This window comes from Manis pentadactyla, chromosome 9 (genome assembly GCF_030020395.1).
Source record: "Manis pentadactyla isolate mManPen7 chromosome 9, mManPen7.hap1, whole genome shotgun sequence".
Taxonomy (NCBI): Eukaryota; Metazoa; Chordata; class Mammalia; order Pholidota; family Manidae; genus Manis; species Manis pentadactyla.
The window spans coordinates 125,904,573-125,927,212 of record NC_080027.1 but is presented as its reverse complement, the minus strand read 5'-3'; the positions used below and the strand labels follow the sequence as shown (position 1 = coordinate 125,927,212).

The 22,640-nt window shown below is 58.1% G+C and overlaps 1 protein-coding gene across 5 annotated transcripts; it reads right to left on the bottom strand.

The window, feature by feature from the left end:
• Positions 1–2,353: 2,353 nt before the first annotated feature.
• On the bottom strand, positions 2,354–20,126 carry TMEM9 (transmembrane protein 9). Of its 5 annotated transcripts, XM_036909486.2 has the most exons (7): positions 19,907–20,042; positions 19,097–19,268; positions 18,556–18,666; positions 17,492–17,583; positions 13,602–13,710; positions 11,210–11,341; positions 2,354–3,319 (listed from the first exon to the last, which is right to left on the bottom strand). In XM_036909486.2, the coding sequence occupies exons 2-7, from the start codon at positions 19,127–19,129 to the stop codon at positions 3,167–3,169; spliced, it is 630 nt and encodes a 209-aa protein (XP_036765381.1). In that variant the 5' UTR covers positions 19,130–19,268; positions 19,907–20,042; the 3' UTR covers positions 2,354–3,166. The 5 variants fall into 5 exon arrangements, with proteins under 5 accessions (XP_036765381.1, XP_036765382.1, XP_036765383.1 ...); XM_036909487.2 differs by lacking the exon at positions 19,907–20,042 and having other exon boundaries at positions 18,565–18,666; positions 19,097–19,247; XM_036909488.2 differs by lacking the exons at positions 19,097–19,268; positions 19,907–20,042 and adding an exon at positions 18,846–19,090.
• Positions 20,127–22,640: the final 2,514 nt, after the last annotated feature.

Here is a 22,640-nt window from a genome sequence, read left to right as displayed (position 1 = left end):
TGCAAGAAATGCAGCCAAGGGACCAGAAAGGTTGGCTATCAGTCACCAGTGCCGGGCCGCCAGAGGCCCGGGTGAAGGACAGAAGCGGAAGGTCAGTAGGAGACCCTGCTGCAGCTGGAGGGCGCTCGTGGAGGGCGGTCAGGGAAGAGGCTGGAGCTGAAGAGGTGACTTAGGCATCAGGGACAAGGGGATGGTGGGTCGGCTTTGAACAGGAGGGACCCGCTACCCCAGAGCCCATAACAAAGGAGGTCAAGGTAGGTACGAAGAGAAGTTTGCAGACGGGGTAAGGAAGCTGAATGATCTGATCTACTGGCCTTGCTTTCCTTGAAGTTGTAAGCCAAGATTTTCTAGGGTGGAGAGAACAGGAAATGCAGGAAGACTGCCTAGTGACAGCTAGAATGGGCACAAGAAAGGACTGATGCCAAAGGATGGATGGCCCCCACGACATGGGGTGGGGCTGGGGTGGATACCCCGGTGGGCCTGCTCGGTCTCCTGTAAGCGGAGCTGAGCCGTCCAGGGAGGGGCAGAGAAGGCAGGCTGGGTATAGACCCATGGCTGGGGTTCTGCAGGCAGACAGGTAAGGGTGGACGCGAGAGTACAGGGGGGCGCAGTTGGCCAAGTGAGAGGAGGAAGAGGTCATTAGGAAGCCTGTGGCCTCTCCCCATTCCCTGCGGGGCACTTCCCCTTGAGCCCCAGGGGGCTGAGGGCTGGCCTCAAATGTGTAACCCCGTCTCACGCTCTGGTCCCAGGGCCAAACCCATTTTTCCCAGGTGGGACAATCCACCGTGGAACAGCAGGCCTGGTGGGCTGGATGTGAGGCGAACAGGATTTCTGAGCACGATGACACTAAAATGCATCTCACATCATACAAGACAGGATAAAGAGTGCTACTTCTGATCTTCCCTGTATTGACCGCAGGGATCCTAGTCTCTGATCCAAGCGATTTGTAAAGTAGAAAACTCTTCCGGGCTTGCTTTTCTTTCTTCATTCATAGAAAGATGAGGTATATTCTGGAGTAGTCATCTAAAAATCAATTTTTTTTGCATTTAGATGCTTGGTTATTAGTTGAGTCCTTACAGAAAGTGAAGTCATTCCTAATCTTTGTATTATTTTATGTTCATACACTGGGCTTAATTATTTATGGCTAGTGACAGCTACTTGCTTCAGATCAATTCCTTAAGCCTACCAGTGATGGCTGGATCTTCTGCACAATGTAACCAAGTCTCAGAGAAACAGAGAACTCCCCCAGGTGGTGCGGTTTTTTAGGAGAGACCCAGCAATGTCAGACACCAACTTCTGGACTGGTTATTCTTGATAGGTTGACATACCCTTCCCCCCACCTTTGGAAACCCCGATTTTGTCTGCGTCTGGCAGGAGGACCATTTCTATCGTAGAGGAAAACAATGGCCACAGAGGCTTCCAAATTAGTGCATGGTCCCCATAGGCACTGTGTACATGCTAGCAAAGAAGGGGGTGGAAATGTAATCAGCACTGGTCCCTGTACCCTGGCCTCAAATTCGCAGCATGTGTCCCCGGGTCGACCGCAGCGCAGACTCCTTGTTGGCTAAGCACATTTGCTCAGGATTCTGACATCCACCTGTCACTGGGCCCTTGCTGGCTTCCAGTGCCAACTTCTCCCAGAAGCCCCATCTGCACGCGGGCCCCTCCTGGCCCTTTAGATACTTGCACTTGGCCCTGACCTGTGGCAAATGTTTGCAAACCAAAATCCGCACCTTATGGGGTTCTCTTGGCCCCCGGCCCTCACCAAGACCCCAGAGTGTGACTCAACACCAAGGTGCCCAGTACCTGTTCTTGTGGACCACCCAGGCACAAAAATCTTCCATCAGATCTGACCCACGGAGGTGACAGCACTGGGCTCCTCCTGGGTCCCCCTGAAGCCACTCACACTTCTCTCTCTAGGTGGCTGTTGCCTCGCTGCCCCCACTCCTCTGAATACCTGCTGGTTTTCACGTGGGAAACTCAGAGGTTTTGTGTTGAGCGCTGTTCACTGTAGCTGTGAGACACTCTCAGCAGGCACTACTCCTGGTTTTAAGGGCTCTCCCACAAACATGGACCACCAGTGAAATCTCAGGGTAACCCCAAGGCCAGTCCCCTTGGACTTCTGTGCAGTGAGTGAGCTTGGGAGCAGCTCCCACCCCCCGGGCTCTTCCCTGCCAGGTGACTGGGACTCCCCTTGGACCCTTGGGCTCTGCCACAGCCACCAGGCAGCACAGGCATTGCTCTCCACCCCTACCTGTCAGAGATGGTGCTCTTTCCTGCCTCTGGCACACAGCATTTTCCAAGTCACGTGTGAGACTCTCTTAGCTCTCTAAATCTCTTGAAATCCAAAAAGTGAGAGAAGTAAGACAATTTAATGACAGCATCCTTAAGATAACTGAAGGACAGATGTGTCTCCCATGCGGTAGAACAATGAAACTGAGGGAAAAGTGGCGATCTGAGGCCGCGAGGCCGGGTGCACGGGACCGTAGCTCAGCCTCTTGGTCGCGTGGTCCCACTGACTGTCCGGCTCAGCAGTCGGGCCGCCTGGGCCCCTCGGGTGGGAGGGAGGGAGAGAGGGGCCGGGCAGCAGAGTCAGCGGGGTGCGTGAGCACTGCCACGTCAGCGGAGGAGTCCTTGTAGGAGAGGGGGGTGCGGGCAAGTGCCCGGGTGCCAAGGACCGCGGCAGGGCCCTGGAGCACCAGCTCTCCCACCAGGGCCATCCTGGGGCTGGCACCAGGCCAGGCTGGGGCTGGTACCGGGGTTGAGGAAGGCGGCCATGACAACCAGCCATGCCTATGCCGGGCCAGGCTTCCTCCCACTGAGCTCCCCATCCCCAAGGGAAAGACCGTTGCCAAGGCCGGCGGCTGGACGGGAGGCACAGGCGGAGCACGGAGAGGCAGACCCGTCTGAGCCTGAGGCCCCCCGAGACGTCTCCATCCCCTTCCGGCCTCGCAGCCCTCCCCCGGCCCAAAGACCCGAGCAGGCAAACTGGAGATCGGGACCCCATCACTCTGCCCGAATTAAATCAGCTGCGAACATTTCTAAAGAGGGAGGAGGGCGGAAAATGCCACGGGCTTTTAAAGGGAGCCCCCAGGAAGGGAGGTGTGGAGGGCGGGCTGGCCCCTGGCTGCTGGCAGCCGCGGGTCCCTGCCGTGTGCACAGCCGCCTAGCTGAGCATCTTGTGCCGATCGAAGACCGTCTTCCTCTGCTCCTGAACCTGCAGCTTCCAGCGCTGCTGGGCGCCCTCCACGCGCTCCAGGACGGTGTTGGCTCGCGGTCCCCCCAGGGGGGCGGCGGCGGTGGCCACAGGGCGAGCATCCTGAGTGGGCACAGAAAGGAGACACGTAGCACTGGGAGCCGAGGGGTCTCAGAAGCCCGGGGGCGATCCCAAAGCCGGAACTTCCCTGGGGCAGGGAGCCCGACCGCCCCGAGGGGAGGCCTTGTCCCCCGCGGGCCGCTGTGCAGGGGGTGGGTCCCTCCCCTCCCTGGGGCCTGGGAAAGGGGGGCTCCAGGGCAGCACAACCTGGGCCCTCACTACAATGCAGCTAACTCAAGCCAGGTCCCCCACTGCACCCCATAGGCCTGTTTCTAACCCTCCAGAGGGAGGCTGACGTTGGCCTCAGGACCACGCCTGCTCTGCACAGAGGATGTGGTGATGCCCGCCATTTGGGGAACTGCATCAGCGCCCCGCTGGCACTGGGAACCCCCTGCCCTGCCTGCCACTGCCCAGGAACAGGAGGGCCTGGGTCTAGGGCCTGCGGCCCTGAGGTGGGAGACTCCTGATCCCAGTGAGGAGCCCCCACGGACAGAGACCCACGGGATCTGCTCTGAGGGACGCGCGACACCGGCTTGTTCCCCCTGATGAGAAGGGGGTGCACCATCACTCAGGCTGGCAGGGAGGGAATCTGGAGCCCACTCTGGCCTGCCCCCTCCTGTGCCAGGTGGGGACAGCCCAGCTCCCTCCCCGTGGCCCCCACGGATCCCCTTCCCCTCGCTTTCAGAACGGTTTCTGTTGTCAAAGGCAGCCTCTCCTGCTAAGACCACTTCTCTGCCTCTGAGGCTCTGGAGCGCATGCATTTCCTGCAGAACCCAAACCTGATCTTTGAGGGGAATTAGAGCCACGGGCCAGGCCCACACCCGCCTGGGGCTTTCCTCCCTAGCTCTCTCTGCCTGTCATCTCCTGCCAGTTTCTTAGGGGATCAGCACGCCTCTAAGCCCAGACCCGCCCTGTAAACGAAACTTTGCTTCTGATGCCCGCAGCTGGCATGGCTCCTGTCGCCATGCAGCTGCCAGGCTGGGGAGAGGAAGGGGCAGTTAGGTGAGGGCCGGGGAGGCGGACAGCGAGCTGGCGGATGCAGAGGCGGCTGCCTAGAGGCGAGGTTGGGAGGTAGCTCAGCGTTGCTGCAGAGCTCTGAGCACTGCCTGAGGAGAGTCGGAGAGGGACGCCGCGCCTGGACGCCCTGGGTCCGGGACCCCGAGGAAGTCTCCCTCTGCCAGGCAGGGGGGTGTCGTGCCAGCACCCGGGAGGCAGGTGCTGGCAGGATCAGGCAGGGGTGAACTGGGCTCGGGGTCAGGACTGGATCCTACGCCTGGGCTTCGAGGGGCCGCCTTCTCCTCAGGGCCCCCTGGGCCCCTCTCGGAGGTGGGCAGTGGGAGCCGGGCAGGAGGGACTCAGGCACTTAGCCGCTGTGTGCTCCTGGGCAAGCGACTGTTTCTCCAAGCCTCAATTTCAAAAAGCCGGTCTTCCCAGACTTCTTTGACTACACTGTCAATAGGAGTTACATTTACATGATAATCTGGCGCACATGCACACACACATATGCACGCATGATAAAAAAATTTCACAAAATATTTAGTCTGATGCACTCTGATATTCTCTGCTCTGCTTCATTTTTTAAAATGCTGGTCAATTTAGATTTCGTGACCTCAAGGAATGTAACCCTACACTTCAAAACACATGGCTTATGATTAGGAGATGGGTATGGCCAGTTTAAATAAAACGCGTGAAGTCAGTACACTGCCTGTCGCAGAGCGGGAGCTCACGGTAAGTTCAGTTGCCGTTTTCCCTAGCAGTTCAGCACAGTGGTTATGAACACTTTGGAATCAAGCAAACTTGGCTTTGACACCTACATATCATCATGTTAGTGGTCCTGCTGGGCTCCTGTCAGTGTCCAAGGGCTGCCCCCTCTCCCAGCTTCCCCTCTGCCTCTGAGGAAAGGGGGTCAGCAATGGAGGAATTTCTCCTGCCCCCAGCGGCCATCCTGCCACAAAGCAGGCTGGGATACGGCCCCTCGCAAGTCAGCAACTTCTCTGAATGCATCTCCCCCCTCCATCAGATGGAGACAGACATGCTAGATGCTTCGTAACGAGGCAGTGAATGTAAAGCCTTCGGCAGCACCTGCGGGCAGCACTCCCCTGACATGGCACCTACGAGAATCAGCCCAGCCCAGGTGGGCTGGGGAGAAAGCTGGCAGCCTGCTGCCTCTGAAAAGCCACCCCCGGTGTGACACCCGCTTAATTCCGTTCCTTCCGGGCTCAGCTTTCCAACTGAGCGCTCCGCGGTGCCAAGGACAAGCCTCCATGGGGCCAGCTTGGTGGGGTGGGCACTGAAGACCACCCGGGAAGCTGCAGGCCCCCCAGGACCTAGCCATCCTAGCCCGGGGCCCGAGGAGCTTCTGTCCCTCCCACTCCTACCCCTGACCCTCTGGGGCCAGTGAGGAGCGCGGGTCTGAGCCCGGAGGAGGGGCCGCAGGGCCGGCTTCCTCCCAGTGCCCTGCACCTCGGGGGGTGCGTCAAGGAGGCGAAGCCAGAGGGCGCCAAGGGCGGGCGTCGAGGGGACATGCTGACCTTCACTGCGTTACCCCAGCGTCATCTGTTTCCCTTCATGTAAAGTCTTAACAAACAGCTCCGAAGTGGGGGAAGGCAGCTGCCTCCGAGGCCTGTGTCTCCACTGCTAACAGTCTGATCAAAGGCATTCAAGCCCCCACATCTGCTCTAGGGCTGCCCCGGGGGGCCTCACCTCCGCCTGCTCTGCGGCAGGATGGCCGCTGGGGGCAGGAGAAATTCCTCCGTGCTGACCCCTTCCCTCTGAGGCTGGGTGGCCGGGCAAACCCGGGAGGCAGAGGGAGGCAGGAGAGGGGGCAGCACCTGGATACTGACCGGTGGCCGGCGGGACCACAGCAGCATGACAAGGACAGGTGACAGGTGTCACCACGCCAGGCGCTCTGCTGGCACAGGGCCGTCCCCAGGCTCACGAGGTCAGTGTCTCACCCACAGATAAGGAAACTGAGGCTACGGAGGACCAATCACTTTGCTGCCCAAGGGCACTCGGCGGATCGGTGGCTGGGCAGGACTTGAAACCACGCCTGTGTATGTCTCACCCCAGAACTCTCCCGGGTCCTCCTTCGGCTGGCTCCTCCTAAGAAGAAGCCAACATGGAAAACCAAAGAAGCAGGCCAGTTCCTTTCCCAAGATCAAGCAAGAACAAAGCTCCTTTCAAGGGGCCAGGAAGCAGGACTTCTGGTGGGCCAGCCCCTCCTCTCCAGCCCTGGGAGGCCCCTAACATTCCTGTGCACAGCCAGAGCTAACAGACTAGCCCTGGGCCCTTCCCACCAGCCGAAGTTCATCAGCCTGCCCAGAGGCTGGTTCCGAGTCAGCAGCGGACAGGGCGCACGCCTCTCCGAGGACAAGACGCAGGACAGTCCCCATGGGGGAGGTGCCTTCCCGGCTGATCCTGGGAGTGGGAGCAGGGGATAGCAGGCCTGTCGCTGGCCCCCTTGCACTGATAGGAACGGCCCCAGTACAGCCTCCCTCAGCGTTCCAAGTCTGACCCAAATCCTTCCCCTGGAGCCAAGTCCCACCGCCCTCTGCTGCAGGTCCCGCCTGACCCCCACCGGCTGCTGTCCAGTCATCGTCCCACGGCACTGGCTCAGAATGCTGCCTGGGGGCCCAGCTGCTTACAGATGAAATGCCCCTGAGCCCAGCAGTCACCCTGCGCTGCAGCCTTGCCCCCTGCCACCCCCAGCACACAGAACACCATCTAAGTGTTAAGACCTCATTCTTAAGGATGAACGAACACGAGTGGAGCCGGCACTCACATACCCCAAGTTATGTCAGGGTCAGGACTATGCCCACTCCAGATTTAGCAAATCAAACCCAGAGGTCAGGTGCCAGACAGTAAGTGGCAGAGCTGGTCCCGAACCCAGAACCACAAAAGCCACACTCCTGACTGGGGTGTGGGAGGCACCTGAGGGCAACTCTGGATACGTCTGCTCAATCACACACATCCCCATTCCCGCCTCAGAGGAGGGGAGGGAAGCGGCTCCAAGCCTGCCAGAGCCTCCCAGGGTTGGGGCCTCTGTACCCAGTGCCACCGCACATCCCTGGATGGGAAGGGAGCTGCTCTGAGGCCCAGAGCCTTCGCTTCCCCCGGCCCCGCACGCTCCCGGCTGCATCGCCTCTCCGTGATGCCCTCACCCCCCCGCCCCCAGGGGGCCTAGAGCTGCACCACACCGGGTGGGCTGTGACCTCTGAGGGCCCGTCAGAGCTCAGGGGTGCCACGCTGTGAGTGGCAGTGCATCCTGGAGCCTCACGGAGACCCTGCTGCTCCCTCTTCAAAGAGCACCAAGGCTGTGCATCCGAAACAGCTCTGGTCGCCATTTGTCCTCCTTGCAAAGGACGTCTGAGCCCCGGGATCAGGCCTGATGCGATGCCGCTGGAACCCCGGGGGGGCGGCACCCTGCCATCAGGGCCGGCCAGGCATCCGGCACTTTCAGAGGGGACACGGCAGCTTTCATCTCCCTCTGGGTGCAGGCAGCTGGGGGGGCCTCGCCTCCGTTTTCCAGCCCTCCTGACCCAGGGCTTTGGGAACGGGGGGGGGGAGGTGTGAAGCCAAAGGCCCCCAATTCCAGGAAGGGGTCTGACCTCCAGCCCTCACCGCTGACTGGGTCTTGGGGCAGACAGGGTAGGGGCAGGCCTGGAGCGTCGACAGTCTCCTGCTCGAGGTCAGAGCTGTGCAGGCCTAGGCCGACTGCAGAGAGCCTGCGAGGTCTTGGTCCAACTTTCTTCCTCTTGGGGTGAAAGCTGAATCCCTCACCCCAGCGGGGGCCCCACCCTTCCGGCTTCCCTTCAAAGGGAAATGTTTTCTAGGCCACTAGTGAGCCCAGAAACACAGCCTCAGCCCTAGCTCTGCCAGTCAGCCAGGGGGCCCTGGGACCTGTGTTCCTTGTGCACCGAGGGGTCGGTCAGCAGAGGGCCCCTCACCATCTGGGACCACGGCGTGGGCCCCCTGAGCCCTGGCACCCCCACAGCGGTGAGCCACCCTCTCCCATTCACCCTCTGAGCCTCTGTAACCAGACTCATAGGAAGAGAAGGAGAAGTCCCCCAACCCCTGACTAGGAAAGGCTTGCTAAGCACCCAGCTTTCTCCGTCTGCCCATCTCCTAAAACCTGACCTTACCAACTGCCTCTATGTCCCCTGTTCATCCACCTGGTTTGGGGTCTGCCTTGGGGCTTAAAGCCCTGAGGGCACAGAGCCACCTGCAGGACAGCTGGGTGCAGGGCGGGGGCAGACAGAGGCCATTCCGGGCTGCTGAACCCCAGAAGGGACGAGCAGGGAGCACCTGGGAGAGGGACACCATATGGAATAGGACAGGGAGAGGCCATGCCAAGGAATGGGGCTGGGGGCCGGCCCAGCTCAGGGGCTGGGCAGGCATTCCCTTTACCCCCTCGGGGCAACATAACTCCATCCTGCCCCAGCCCCCCATCTGCTCAGAGCCCGCGGCACGGGGAAACAGACAGAACACACTTTCATTACTTTCCAGCCCCTCGGGGTGAGAGGTGAGAGGCTGTCACCCACCCACCCTCTATCCCAGGATAGCACCTCCTCTGGAGCACATAATGCAGGCTTGCTGGCTCGGCCTGAGAGCTGTCCAGGGCAGCCACTGTCCCCCAGGCAGCAGAGGCAGGGCTGGAGAGCAGCCCTCACTGCACAGTCCTTCCTCCTCAGCCCAAATCTGCGCCCAGCAAATGTCCACCCCCAACTCGGGCTCTGCTCCCAGGGGCTGGACTGACCATTCTCACCCCTCCTCCCTCCCCGAGGCCCCCCTCACACTAACAGGCAGACGGGGCTTAAGACCCAAACTAGGAAGCACTCCAGATCTCCTGGGGGCCGAGGGTCAGTGCTCAGACCCAAAGACAGTGGGCTGCCCTCCCTGGCTCAGCACACAGGGTGGCAGGAGACACAGGGCCATGCCTGAGAGCTGTGCATTCCCGGGAAATCGCTGCTCTGGCTGTGTGATTGGCAGGCCACGTCCCTCAGTTACTCCACTAGCCAGGACTGCTCTGACCACATCACCCCTAATCGCCAAGTGTTTATTAGCAGAGCTCCTCCCCTACCCAAGCGGCTTTTACACTGATAACCGAATAGGCACACAAGGTTTCCTCCTGAACACAGACCACCCACCTGCCAGCGCCACTACCTGCCGTGCTGGCTCCCTTGGGGCGGCTCATGCCTTCAGCTCCACCTTTGGCCAAACTCGTGTGAGCTGCAGGCTGAAGCAGGTTGGGAAGGGTGCCAGCACGTACCCAGAAGCCACCCTCTAGCTCGTGCTGGCCCAGACCCACATGCCTGGCAGCTTCACACTGAGGTCTGCGCCCCAGACCCCTTCTTGGGGGGAGCGTGCCTCTCCCACCTCCAGTCCGTGCTTGGAATGCTCTCAGCTGGGACTGCCCTTGGCTGGTGAGCCCCCGTGACCCCAAACTCACCATCCTACAAGCAAGCCCACCCGCCCATCTTTCAGCTGCATCACCTGCAAGAAAGTTCCTTCTTATGTGGCATTCAATCTCCCTGTTTCAGCTCCCAGCTGGGGGTCCCTGGGCCCCAGGAAGGCCAAGCTCTACTCTGTAAACGTATGACGCTGCTACCATGCACCTCTTTGAGTTTGGTCTGTTTTTTTTTTTTTTTTTAAGCTAAACACCTCCCAGGGTCTTTAACTAATTCTCCAGGATATGGCCGAGGCCCTTCACACCACACGCCTCCTCGTACATGTACCGGCTCACTCACTCCATCCCTCACCTTATGGATGAACAGTCCAGAGCTCTCCAGCAGCGGGACGGCCCGAAGAATAATGCTCACAGACTCCTGTGCCCACCACAACTTCCCAGAGCCCATTCTTCTGGGCAGAAAGCGGTGGTGGGGCACCACCTGCCTTCAAACCACCACGGAGGCTGCTGGCTCTGCCGAAGAGAGCTGCTCCGCCTCTCGTGCACACAGCCGGCTCACCACAGATCTGCCTGGGCCAGGCTGCAGGGCGTGGGCTGCTTTTGCTCCCGGGAAAAGCTACTCACGGAGGCCCTCGCTCTGCTCACCCACCCTGAGTCTCCCCTGCAGGGCATCCAGGACTCCCCAGTATGGGGACAAGGCGAGAGGTGAGGGAGTGTCGACTGTGCTGGCCTGGCTCAGGCCCTACAGCCCCCGCGGTGTGCGCACCAACATGTTCACAGGCTGCTGAGCGTCAGCAGTTCCCCAACTTCCTCCATCTTATAAAGCTGAAACTCCACAGCCTGACATTTGACATCTTTAACAATCTGAGCTAAAGCCCCTGGCCAGCTCTATCTGCCACTATTCCCACAGGCCTACCTTATCTTTGAAATGCTCAAAACCCCGCAGGCATACGTGGCAGTTTCCCACCTCGGCACAACCACCACCCTTTGGCCTCACTGGCTCTTAAAAATCCTACTTTCTCAAGGCTCTGGGGCTGTGCTTTGCATGGAACAGGTGCTAGCAGGTCTCTGCGGGCCCACGGAGGCATCAACCTGCCACTCCAAGCCTACAGCCCGCTGGACACTAACGTCTGGGCGACCAAGATACCAAGTGCATCTATGTGTGGCTGACCCCGGCTGGCTCACATGCCCTCTGCCTGGAAACACAGTGTAGCAGGAGGACACGGCTCCCCAGGCCGGGACACCAGGAAGACTCAGGACCACCTCCCGCCTCCCCTGGGATCGCAAAGGGCAGCGCCCCACTGGGCAGACATCTGGAGCCTGGGTGAGGAGATGGAGGGAGCAAACTGGACACGGCCGGGGACACGGATGCCCCCAAGGCCTGGCGACGCTCTGCTGGTCTTGCTCTGGGGACTCACATGCTGGGGGCCCGGGACCCTGTGGCGGGCAGAGGCACTGGCAGGGGCCCCGCACCCAGAGCCCGTTACCTCGTTCTCCTCCTCGTTGTGCAGCTGCTCGGTGTATGCGTCTGGCTTGCGGATCAGAGGGTCCACCAGCATGAGAAAGGCCATGTAGAGCAGGAGGGCCCCCACCACTGACAGGTAGATGACGACAATGACCTGAGGACGAGACCCAGCCCCCGTGAACCAGCGCCCAGGGGCTGGGCTGGCCAACTGTCTGTTCCCATGGTATCTTCTGTCAGCAGCAGCGACCGCCTTGCGCTGCACCGAGGAGGGGGACCGTCGGGCTGGGAGGGAAAGAGCGCCAGGAAGGGTGGGGCCGGCCCTATGCCACATATCTGCCATGGTCACCCTCAGTGGAGGGGACCCCACACCACCTCGGGTCTCTGGCAGGCCCAGACGACACATGGTAAAGGAAGACGTCTGGATGCCCCAAGACGCCCCCGGGGCTGGGAGCAGGGAAACGGGTCGCTTGGCTACACCAAATGGTGCAGAGCAGCTGGATGCTAAGTAAGAGCGAGGAGGCAGTGCAGGCAGAGGCCTGAAGGCAGAGGCCAGGAGGACGAACACGGCAGGCGCATCGGCAGGCTCATCCCCCGCGGCCCAGGGCAGGAAGGACGGCTGGGAGGCTTGGGTTCCGAGAGGTCTCGTCATGCCACCGGGCCATCGCAGACCCACCAGGAGGCGGGCACTGATGGCGGAGGCCGCATCCCCAGCACGGCCCACCAGCCCCCTGGAGGGAGGTGGAAGCCAGTGGCACAGTGACAATTTCCCAAATCTACACACACAGAGCCTCATGAACTGAACTTCTGTTTACAGAAAAGGCAGATTCAGCGAGGCTCACTCGGTGTCTCTCAGTGTGAGTGGTCTGGGCCACCGAGGTCAGGACTCTCCACGACGCTCAGCAGCCAAGGTCCCTATAAGGGCACCAGGAACACACCTCAGGACTGGGCCGCAGATGCACCTGCCCTTAGCTCGGAAGGCCCCTGGACGGCAGAATCGCCTGGTTGGGAACCACTAGGCTAAACCACCCACGTGATCCCAAGGCTGGTAAATGGTACGGACGTAACTTGAACCCAGTTACTGACTCCGTCACAAATGCTTGTTCTACGTCCACACACCTGCCCGTCACTGGCCTCTGATCTGGCCCTGAATGGACTGTGAAGAGGGGTAAAAGGAAGAGAGGATGCCCAGGGAGGTCACGTTTGGTGCCCAGCTCAGCTGACAGCCAAGCTCAACTGGACAGACTGCCTCCCTGACTGTGACACCAGCATCCCTGCCTCTGTAAACAGGGCAAATGATCAGACCTCCTGCCCAGACCCCAGGCAGGACAAGGGGAACGGAGGCTGAGGGTCTAACAGTGGGGAAGGGGGTTGGATGGAGTCTCCCAGGGAGAAGGTCCCCAAGTCAGGAAGCCCCTTCCCTGCCCAACAGGGAGAGGTGACATCTGGCTGGGAATTCAGTGTCAGGCATCCGGTCCCCTGAGCAGGGACCTGCTGGAGCAGGTTCAGAGGAGCTGACACTGCGGCTGCACAGGGAGATGACCGATGGGGTGGGGGCCAGGGGGACAGTGGCGAGGTCACCTCCCGTCCAAGGGAGCCTCAAAAGGAGCAACCAGACAGAGGGCTCAGGGGTGTCGCTCAACTCCCAGGAGTTCTTTAACAATGCTATTTCCAGACTCTTCCCAGACAAGCAGAAATAAGCCTAAAAGCTGGGCCAGGAAGGGCTTATGTTAGAAATGAGTAAGCAGAGCCTGGCTCAGAAGGACTGGGCGGCCTGGGGAGGCTCCGGTGGGCACGTCCCCGCTGCAGCGAGCTGGGGTCCTTGCCAGCGGACTGGGCAAAGCCCCTGTCCTCACCCGTCCAGTGGTGGCCACAGCCACCACATCTCTCCTGAATGCTCTTAACAACTATGAGAACAAGGTTCAAGGAAAAAGCAAAGGAAGTGATCTGATGCCCCTCCTGCCCCCCAGAAAGCCCCCCGGGTCCACAGCTGCCTGGAGCACTTCAGAGAGTCCCACACTGCTTTGGAGGCTGATCCAGACAGAAGCTCCAGGGAGGCAGGCTTGCCCCTCTATCAGAAGCAGCTTGCACGGTGCCCAGAACGTAAGAGGCACCCACGTTTACTGAATGAGTGGAAGGAGAGAGAAGGGAAAAAACTGGGAAGAATGAGGGGGGAAAAAAGGAGCATCAAGCACCTCTCCCGGTTCCCTGCCCCTGTGTGATGGGGCTCTGACAGGTGTCAGGGGACACTGGCTCCCAGAAGGTGGGGGGTGTGGGGCCTTGTGCCTGTGACCGCACCAGCCTACAGGCCAGTCCCACAGCCACTTGGGCTGTTCCACAACAAGCAAAGCCCGTGGCGTCGGGCAGCCAAGGATGGCGGTGGGGTGCAGGGGGCGTGGGGACCGCAGCGGGGCTACCTTGATGGTGGTGGTGCTGCGCTCCTCATACTGGCACTCGCACAGCAGGCAGTAGGCCTCCACGTCGTGGCCGGGCACTGGCATGGGCTCCACCACATGCAGGCAGTTGCTGCAACAGACAGACATGGGCGGGGACTGGGGTGGCTGGGCCCAGGAGAGAGTGCTGTCGGGGAGGAGGGGTTAGAAAGCCCTTTCCTAGCCCCGGTCCTGCCCCTGTCCAGCTCTCCAAACTGTACCTACAGTGCCGGCACCAAAAGTGTCCAAGTCCCCAGAGCTCGGCCCTTGGCTGCCTGGTCCCATTCTGTGCTTGCTCTGGGCAGGCTTCCATCCCAGAGACTTTAACCTAGAAGCTGATGGGCCTCCGATCAGACTCTTGGACTAGAATCTCCTCCAGTCAGGGCCTCTCTCCTCCACTCTACGTCCGGCTGCCTGCAGGATCCACCGAGTGCGCGTCTGTAGGGACCACAACGCACAGCCAGCCAGTCGCGCCCTCTGCCCCCAGCTCCCAGCCTACAAACCCGCACCCGGCTCTGAGCTCCCACTGGCAGAGAGCAGCTCTTCTGGCGGCTTCAAGCCTGGGATCAGCTGTGAATCCCCTCCTCTCGCCTATCAATCCACCAAAAGCCACTGCTTCTACCTTCTTGAACATTTCTAAAACCCACCATCTCCGTCCTCTCCAGCTGTGGCCCCACTGCGGCCATCCTCCCCTTTTCCTCAGACAGTGGTCCCTGCGCCCCCTGCTCTCTGCACCCTGTCTGTCCCTGTCCCAATGCTGCCTTCCCCCGCAGGCGGGTGGTCTGATCCAAATGGAACTCGGGCCTCTCCCAGCTTAAAGCTGGTCACTGCCTCCATGAGCCTCTGGGGCGAGGATGAGCCTGTGCGCCCTGGCACCTCAGCCCGGGGTGCCCGCCTGGCCAGCCCCATCCCTGCTGCTCCTCACCCAACTCCCTCCCACCCCCCGCCCGCCTGCGCTGATCTTCTGGACTGTTCTCTGAGGGGGCCACACTCCCTTCCTTGACACAGCTCACACCCTCTGCCAGGAAGACACGGCTTCGCCACTGAATCCTACACATTCTTCAAGACTCAGCTCAAAGGTCTGCCTCTCCCTACAGCAGCCGGCTTCCCCGTGCACCTCTCTGCGCAGCACTAGCGGCACCGCGCCTTCATCGTACCCTTACCTGTATGTCTCCCCCGGATGCTAAGCTCCTGGAGGGCAGGGGTCAGCTCTGTGGTCCTGATGCCTAGCACAGCGTGGGTCAGAGCAGGGCTCAGGAAACAAGCAACTGCCAAATGAATCACACGTTCCAAGCCCACTCAGCCCACCTTTACCTACTGGTGCTCCCAGGTCAGGTGGAATACAGACCACAGGCCACACACTTACATGGGGAAATGGGTCAGAGTGGCAAAATCACATCCCCGTCACGGGGAGGACCCAAACCCAAACCCAAATCCTCGGCCTCAATGTCTTCACACCTGACACTCAGCCAGAGTGGGGCCTGGGCCGGTGCTCAGTTAACTGGGGATCCTGATGCCAGCCTTCCTCAGATCAGGCTTTCACAGGCCACAGGGAGTGAGCAAATGACACTGCAGAACGCGCCTTTATCACTGTCACTGGCAGAAATCAACCAAAACCTCAGAGGTTCGCACAGGCGAACCAGGCATTGCGTGCACTGGACAGCCTGGGCTGGGCTTCCTGGCTCTGCTGCTGAGTGTCCAGTGCCCTGGGCCCGTCTTCAACTCTGTGAGATGTAGGGGTTGTACCAGATGGCCTTTAAGGCCCTTCCAGCTCTCACAAGAATCCTGCAAGAGTCCAGCACAGTTTCCTGAAAACAATCAGGCCAGTCGTGAGCTATCCCGGGGTCCTTAGACCCAGGCTGGGTTTCTGGCAGAAGCATCAGTGGTGTGCAATGTGAAGACAAGGGGTTGAAAAAAATGCCGTGTTCTCTGAAAGCCTGTTTCCCTTAAAAAATCCAGTAAGTGGCATATATTACAGTATGTAAACCTCTGACGACTGCAATTCCATCTCTGGGTAGCAACTTCAACACATTACCCCCTGCTGCACGAACGGGTCTTCCCCTGTTGGAACCAAACGCACCCCTCTCGGACCCTGCACACTGCTGCCTCTGGGAGGAGCTGACGGCCAGGCCAGGTTCCCACAAGACGCTCGGTCATCACTCCTGGGACCTTCCCTTCTCCAGGAAGTCCTAACAAGCCTGCTGGGGGCCAGATCCCTCCCTTTCTGAGCCACAGGGGTTCCTGGGTTCGGAAGGTGGCTCCGGTGCTCCACTGGGTATGTGGATTCCCCGCAAGGCCGAGACGGGGTTCCTGGGGCAGCTGGGAGGGGCCCACCTGAGTTCTTCAAACTGGGATCCGGTTACTCAGGTGACGATGCTGTTAGGGGAACAGTAAATAGGGAGCTGAGACATTCCGTGTCCCTGGCCCTCCTGACTATCAGTGAGACCCCAACATGCTCTTCCTCTCCTGAGGATCCCCAGAACCTTTCTGGGGATCAGTCATACCAAAGACTCCAAGGACTGGCCAGAGGACATGAAGGTGGGAGGGCAAGAGAGTATCTCAGAAAATCAAGCACTCAGAGTACCTCAGAAGCAGAGAGGCTCAAAGTTCCCAAATGCTGCTGGGGACCAACTGCATCACAATCACCCAGAAACTTAAAGAAAAGGCTATTGCTGTCTTCCCCCCACCCCCATATTTACTATTTATTTACATATTTACTATTGTATACCTGAAAGTCGCCAAGAGAGGAGATTTAAATGTTCTCACCGCACACACTGAAGGTAACTGTGTGAGGTGACAGGAGGCTTTAACAGTCCTCATGGTGGTAATCACCCCACAGCACGTATGTACATCAAGCTGGCATGTCGTAGACCTTAAACTTACACAACATAACACGTCTAATGTGTCTCAGTGAAGCTGTGGGGGCGGCTTGGGGGCAGGAGGTGCTGGGAATCTGTATTTTCTCAAGCCCACATGACAATCCTAATGCACAACCAAGTAGAGGCAACACTGGCCTGGACCCCACGCTGCCGGTGGGGTGCCAGTCCCGTCTCTGGCGTCCTCATCCAGGAACCCCCCCTTCTGGGCTCAGACCCACCCAGGACAGCACTCCCCAGCCCCCCAAACAGCCTGGATCAGAAATGCTCCCTGAACTCACAAGCTCCCCTTAAAGCCGTTCCATTGGCTTCCAAAAAGCGCACCAAAATGATCCCCACGAGCCCCCCGCATGCCGCCCTCCTCCCAGTCTTCGCCAGCCACTGTGTGTCCCCAAGTCCTCTCCTCCTCAGGCCACCTCTAGTCCCTTAAACCACCCCATCCAGAACAAAGTGTCAAAGCTTCTCTTCACAAGGAAGCTTCCTTTCTCTCAATGAATTTTTAAATTAATTCTCTTCTTTTAAAGTGCGGCACTCAGAAATGAATTCCAGACTCCAGGAGTATAATTTAAATTCTCTTTCTGGGCCTCAGTCTCTGCATTTACAAAACGGGAACAGGACTTACCCCATCTACTACCTTAGAAGGTCATTATGATCCTGGTTTAGGATAACACATATGACAGAACTTTGAAAAAGTATGTGGAAGGTCCCACAGTATGTGGCTATAATACCTACCTCTCCCAATATCTCTGCTACTATTTTATGTAAACATCTAAATCAAAGCAGAACAAGAAAATCCACTCCTCTGACCAGGAATCCCTCAGCTAGAATTCAAGACACTTGGGTCCTATTTCTAACTGGTTGTGTGCCATGGGTGAAATATTCCTTTTGTAAGGCTCTCCATCAGAATGGGAGAGCAAGCTTACCCTCCAGGGTCCAAGAACCCTAGAAACACTCCTGACTAGGCGGGGCTGGCATGAGCCAGCCAGTGCAAAGCCTTACCAGTCCTTCTGTGACACATTCTGGTTGTAAATGTGCCCACTGATATTCCTATATGGTGGGCAGATGCATTTGCACCGAATATCTTCAGAACTCTGGAAGAGAAAGCACGTATCAGGTAGGCAGGGCCCCTGAGTTCAGGTTCTAGCAAGACTCTCAACTTTCAGTTCCCTGCACCCTAGGGTGACTATATGAATGCTCTTGACCTGTCCCCACCCCCAAGCCCATCCAGAAATGACTTCTGCAGGAAGGATGCTATAGGGTTACAACAGAGCCTAGTACCTGCTCAAGGCAGGGCCAGGACAAGGTGACAGTCCTCCGCCCTGAGCCCACACCACTGTGTGCACCTCTGTCTAGCACTCTTGGTGGGTAGCCTCTTCCCCCCATTCCATCTCCGACTTCCCAAATTAGGACTGGGGGAAGGAAAAGGGCAGGGGTGAATGAGAAATATGGATCACTTCTATGGGAATAGTCAAGCAACCCTTAAAAAGTTCTTCCTCTCTGGAATGGGTAAGAGGCAGCACCACAAATATTTTCACTCCAATCAGGAATTCCCCAGAGGGTGTGGAATCAAACCCTCAGACTGTCTTACTTCAAAGCCTTGGTGATACCAAGTCAGAACCAAAAATTCCACATACCTACACTAAACCCGCCCTGAATCATTCACCCCTAAAGAACCTAAGTCCCAGCACTTAGGCTGGTCACCCTCAATAACAAACTTCCATCTGTGCAGGACTTCACATTTAGGAGCATGTATCACTCGATTCCCCCGAAGGGGAGCAGTAGGCATTACAACCATCCCTGTTCCACCCAGGAGCAAGGAAGGTGTACGGAGAACTTAGACGGCTTCCCTAAACAGAAGCCCTTGTGGGAATCCTACCGGGGGGTGTCTAATCCAGAACCTGGGCCCTGGGCCTCACCCCTCTCCCCTCACTCTACCTTGATGGAGGTCTGCACCAGAGGGAAACACCTGGCCTACGGGTGAGGGGCAGGGCGGAAAAGCACCTGCGTCTGGGGAAGCCCTGTCTGCGCGCAGGGTGGTCGTGCACCCGGAGCGGCCGGCTCACCTCCCTCACCTTGTTGCCTTGCGCTGGGGGAACCAGCAAACACCCCACAACGGCCACCAAACACAGAAGCTTCATGCTTACAGGGCCTGGGGAGCCAGCAAGACCAGACACCTGGAAAAGAGATATTACGTCGGGGAACGGAAGTGGCCACACCATAGCCAGCACTCTCGGCCCCTTAGCCCTCTCTTCTCTCCCGGACACGGGAATGGCTCCAAGATTCCAGGGCCTCCTAAACCCGCTCGCCAAATGCTGCTTTCCTTCTACCCGGTCTCCAGCTCTCCACTGCCCACCTGGAGCACCCAGAACAGGGGCCTCCGGGGGCACCGCCGCGGCCGCCGAGGGCCAGGAGTTCCTCCGACAAGGCCCAGCTCAGACGCCCGCGTGGCGCCGCACAGCCCTCCAGCAGCTCCCGCCCGCTCGGGCCCAACGAGAACTCTGCGTGCAGAGTTTGGGGGCCCTGATCCGACGGCCTAGGCCAGGGCCCACCGCACCCAGGGCCCCCGGGGCCTCGCGCCGCTCCCCAAACGCCCAGTCCGCTAACCTGCAAGCCTCGCCGCAGCAGCGCAGGACCCATCTGGCACCGCCTCCTCCCGGCTTCTATTGGCTGTCGGAGCAGCCTCTCAGCCCAGTCTCGCTATCGCCATGGTAACAAGGCCCACCTTCGCCGGGGCGTGGAAACTCCAGCGCAAGGGAGAGGGACACATTTCTCCAACCTGACCGAACAAGAAAAGGGAGCGTCAGCCTTCCGGGCTAGAAACCGGGAAGGGTCTTAACTTTGTGCGGCCGATAAAACTCCTATGCAGGGCTTCGCCCCTCGTGGTGGTGTAAGACTCAGGGTTTTGTAGAGCGCTGAGCTTGTCCCATCTTGCTGTTTTAAAGGGAAAGCGCTTTATAAACAGTAAGCGCGTAATAACAATAACGATAAAAAGATTAAAGGGCTTTGTCCTGACAACCTGGAAATGTGATTTAGGGACCCGCTTCTTTGCTGCCCAGGACTTTAGCTGGCCCCACCCCACCAAACACCTCCACACCCCTGAGGAGGAGGAAATCGGGGGTGGCGGTGGGACGGTCGGCTGGCTGGGGCAGGGCGTGCGCTCAGCCCCGCAGCCTCGCACTGGCCCTGGCGCTGGCAGAGTGGGGCAGGGTGTGCAAGGCCAGTCGGGGTGCGGGGGAGCCCCAGGCTGCTGAGGGGCAGTTGTGAACTTCTTGCCGGCTGGGAGGGACAGAGGAGCCATCTGAGGCTAGGGTATCAGACCAGAGTGAGGACCCGTGGGCTTCGCACCTGGCTCTACCGCTGAGCATCCGTGTCACCCCGGAAAAAACACCTCCCTCTCTGGGCCTGTTTCCTTACCTTTAAAATTAGCTGGTTGCACACTACGGTCCCTTTCGACTTCGGTATGTTGGGTTTCTTGGGGGGGGGTGCCTGATGTGGTCCGCACTTGAGGCTGGTGCTGGAACCAGGTGGGCTGGGTGCAGGCACCATGACTGAGGCAGGCACTCTGGTGCGGAAACAGTTGGGTGTGTCTCTCCTACTTAAGTCTTCCTCCTCTGTGTATCCTCACCACCTGGCGGAGCTCCCTCCACTTGATGGGCGCTCAGGAGATGCCACTGACCGGAATTGAGTAGAATTAAAATACACCTAGTGGGGAGCAGGCAGGAGGCACCCGTATGGTGTGACAGAGCCCATGGGCTTTGGAGCTGGCATGACTGGGCCTGAATCCTGATTTCTCCCTTCGCAGTTGTAAGAATTTGAGTGGTTGGCTTGTCCTTTGAAGGCACTTGTTTCCACGTCCATAAAATGGTAATAGTATTACCTACCTTTTGGAGCTGTTGTATAATGAGTCTCTGCACATCTGGAACAGTGGCTGCCACAAAGGCAGGGAGGGGTCTATACATGGAAATATCAATTCGTTCTGGAGGTCGGAATAGAATGTCTGCTTTGGAGAGCAGGCGGGGGCAGAGAGAGGATGCCTGCCGACGGATGGGCAGTTTCAGGCACTGGACAATGCCCTCCTTCCCAGTGCACCTCATACATGGACAGGGGAACTTCATGGGGACAAAAGCATGGGGCTGAGTCTCAGTTACCTCCAAAGTATGATCCTCTGACCCCAGCTACAGGCACCCAACGTCAAGCTCCCGTCTCCTGTCAAATGGAAGCGATGCCTCTCCTCTCAGTTTCCTCACCACACCGACATCCTGCATTTCTCAGGCCCCAGACTGTGGTGTCAGATCTGTGGTGTCAGATTCTGCTTTCTCCTGTCACCACAGCTAGTCTACCTACATGTCCCAAGGGACAGCTGTCCTCACCAGCCTGCATCCTGCCTCAGTAGCCCTCTGCTCCCTGAAATGCACTCCCTTCCTTTGTCCACCTGTTTCCATCCTGTCTGCCTCCAATCCTGTATTCTGCACATTGCTTATTGCTCAGTAATCCTAGTAGCACCAGTCACATCAAACCCAGACCCCTCTGCCTGGCATCCAAGCCCTGGTGGCCATTTCTGCCCTCTCCCACCCCACCTCTTCTCCGGTTCCTGCCCACCTGCTCTCCTGGATTTGACTTTGCTCATACAGTCCTCCCATAGGATGCCATCAGCCCCTCCACCCTGCCCATCCTTATCCTTCTTCTCTTTCAAACCTCTGCCCCAAACACATCTCTTCCAGAAACGTATCCAAGGAGCCCTACCTGACCCAGGGCACCTCGCTGCCACACATCCTCCATGTGCCCTGTATTTAAGAGCCAGGGCATTGAGATGAGCTGGAACCTCTTTATTCAGTTCAGTTCCACAAATACGTGCCTCCCACTGTCCAGATGCTGCAGAGCACACAGGACAAGCCGCGTGTGAGCCCTGCTCTATACAGGCACACCTCATTTCAATGAGCCTTTATTGTGCATCACAGATACTGCACTTTTTTTTTTTTTTTTACAAATTGAAGGTTTGTGGTTTGTGGTTTGTGGCAATTCTGTGTCCAGCAAGTCTGCTGGCACCATTTTTCCAACAGCGTTTGCTCACTTCATGTCTCTGTGTCACCATTTTGGTAACTCTTGCAATAGTTCAGATTTTTCATTATTATTATTATATTTGTTAGGGTAACCAGTGACCTGATGTTACTACTGTAGCTGGTTTGGGGCACCACGAGCTGCACCCACACATTAGCTCAAACTTAATCTCTGAATGGTGTGTGTGCTCTCACTGCTCCACCGGCCAGCTGCTCCGGCCTCTCCCCCCCTCCGGGGGGCCTCCCTGCTCCCCGAGGCACACCCACAGCTGTGTGGAAACAGCAGGAGAACTGGGGTTAGAAGTGGAGCCTGGGGCTGTGACTGAATTACTGCAGCGTCCTGATCAAACTGCAGTGGATGAGCTGTAGCTTCTTACAGATGAACAAACAACGTGGCTCCTTGAGATGAAACCTACTCCTGGTGAAGATGCTGTGAAGATACTTGACAACCAAGGATTTAGACTATTTCATAAATCGGGTTGATAGAGCAGCAGCAGGGTGTGAGAACACTGACTCCCATTCTGGAAGAAGCTCTGCTGTGGGTAATAATGCTATCAAACAGCATCGCTGCTACAGAGAAATTCTCCGTGAAGAGTCCATGGCTGCAGCGAACTTCGTTGTTGTCTTATTTTAAGAAATTGCTGCAGTCACCCCAGACTTCAGCAACCCCTACCCTGAGCAGTCACCGACGCAAAACCCTTCACTGCCACCTGCATAAAGATGATGTCCTGAGAGCTTAGATGATGGTTACCTTCTTTTAGCAGCAAGTATTTTTAAATTAAGGTGTGTACATAGATTTTTCTTCAGAGATAATTGCTATTTCACGCTTCACAGACGTAACGTCTGTGTGCATGGAGGGTCATGACTGTCTCTCCAGCAGTGCTCTGGACCCAAGCCTGCAATATCTCCAAAGGTGGGCCTGCAGTCTTGCAGAGGAGAAACGCTATGGCCAGAATGTAAGTTAAAATGGAAAGTGATGTATCACAGAAGAATTTTCCCCCTCAAAATATTTCTGTGCCCTATGCGCCAGACACTGTGCTAGTTGCTGGGGATGTATCAGTAAACAGGATAAACCCTGGCCCTGCTCTCGT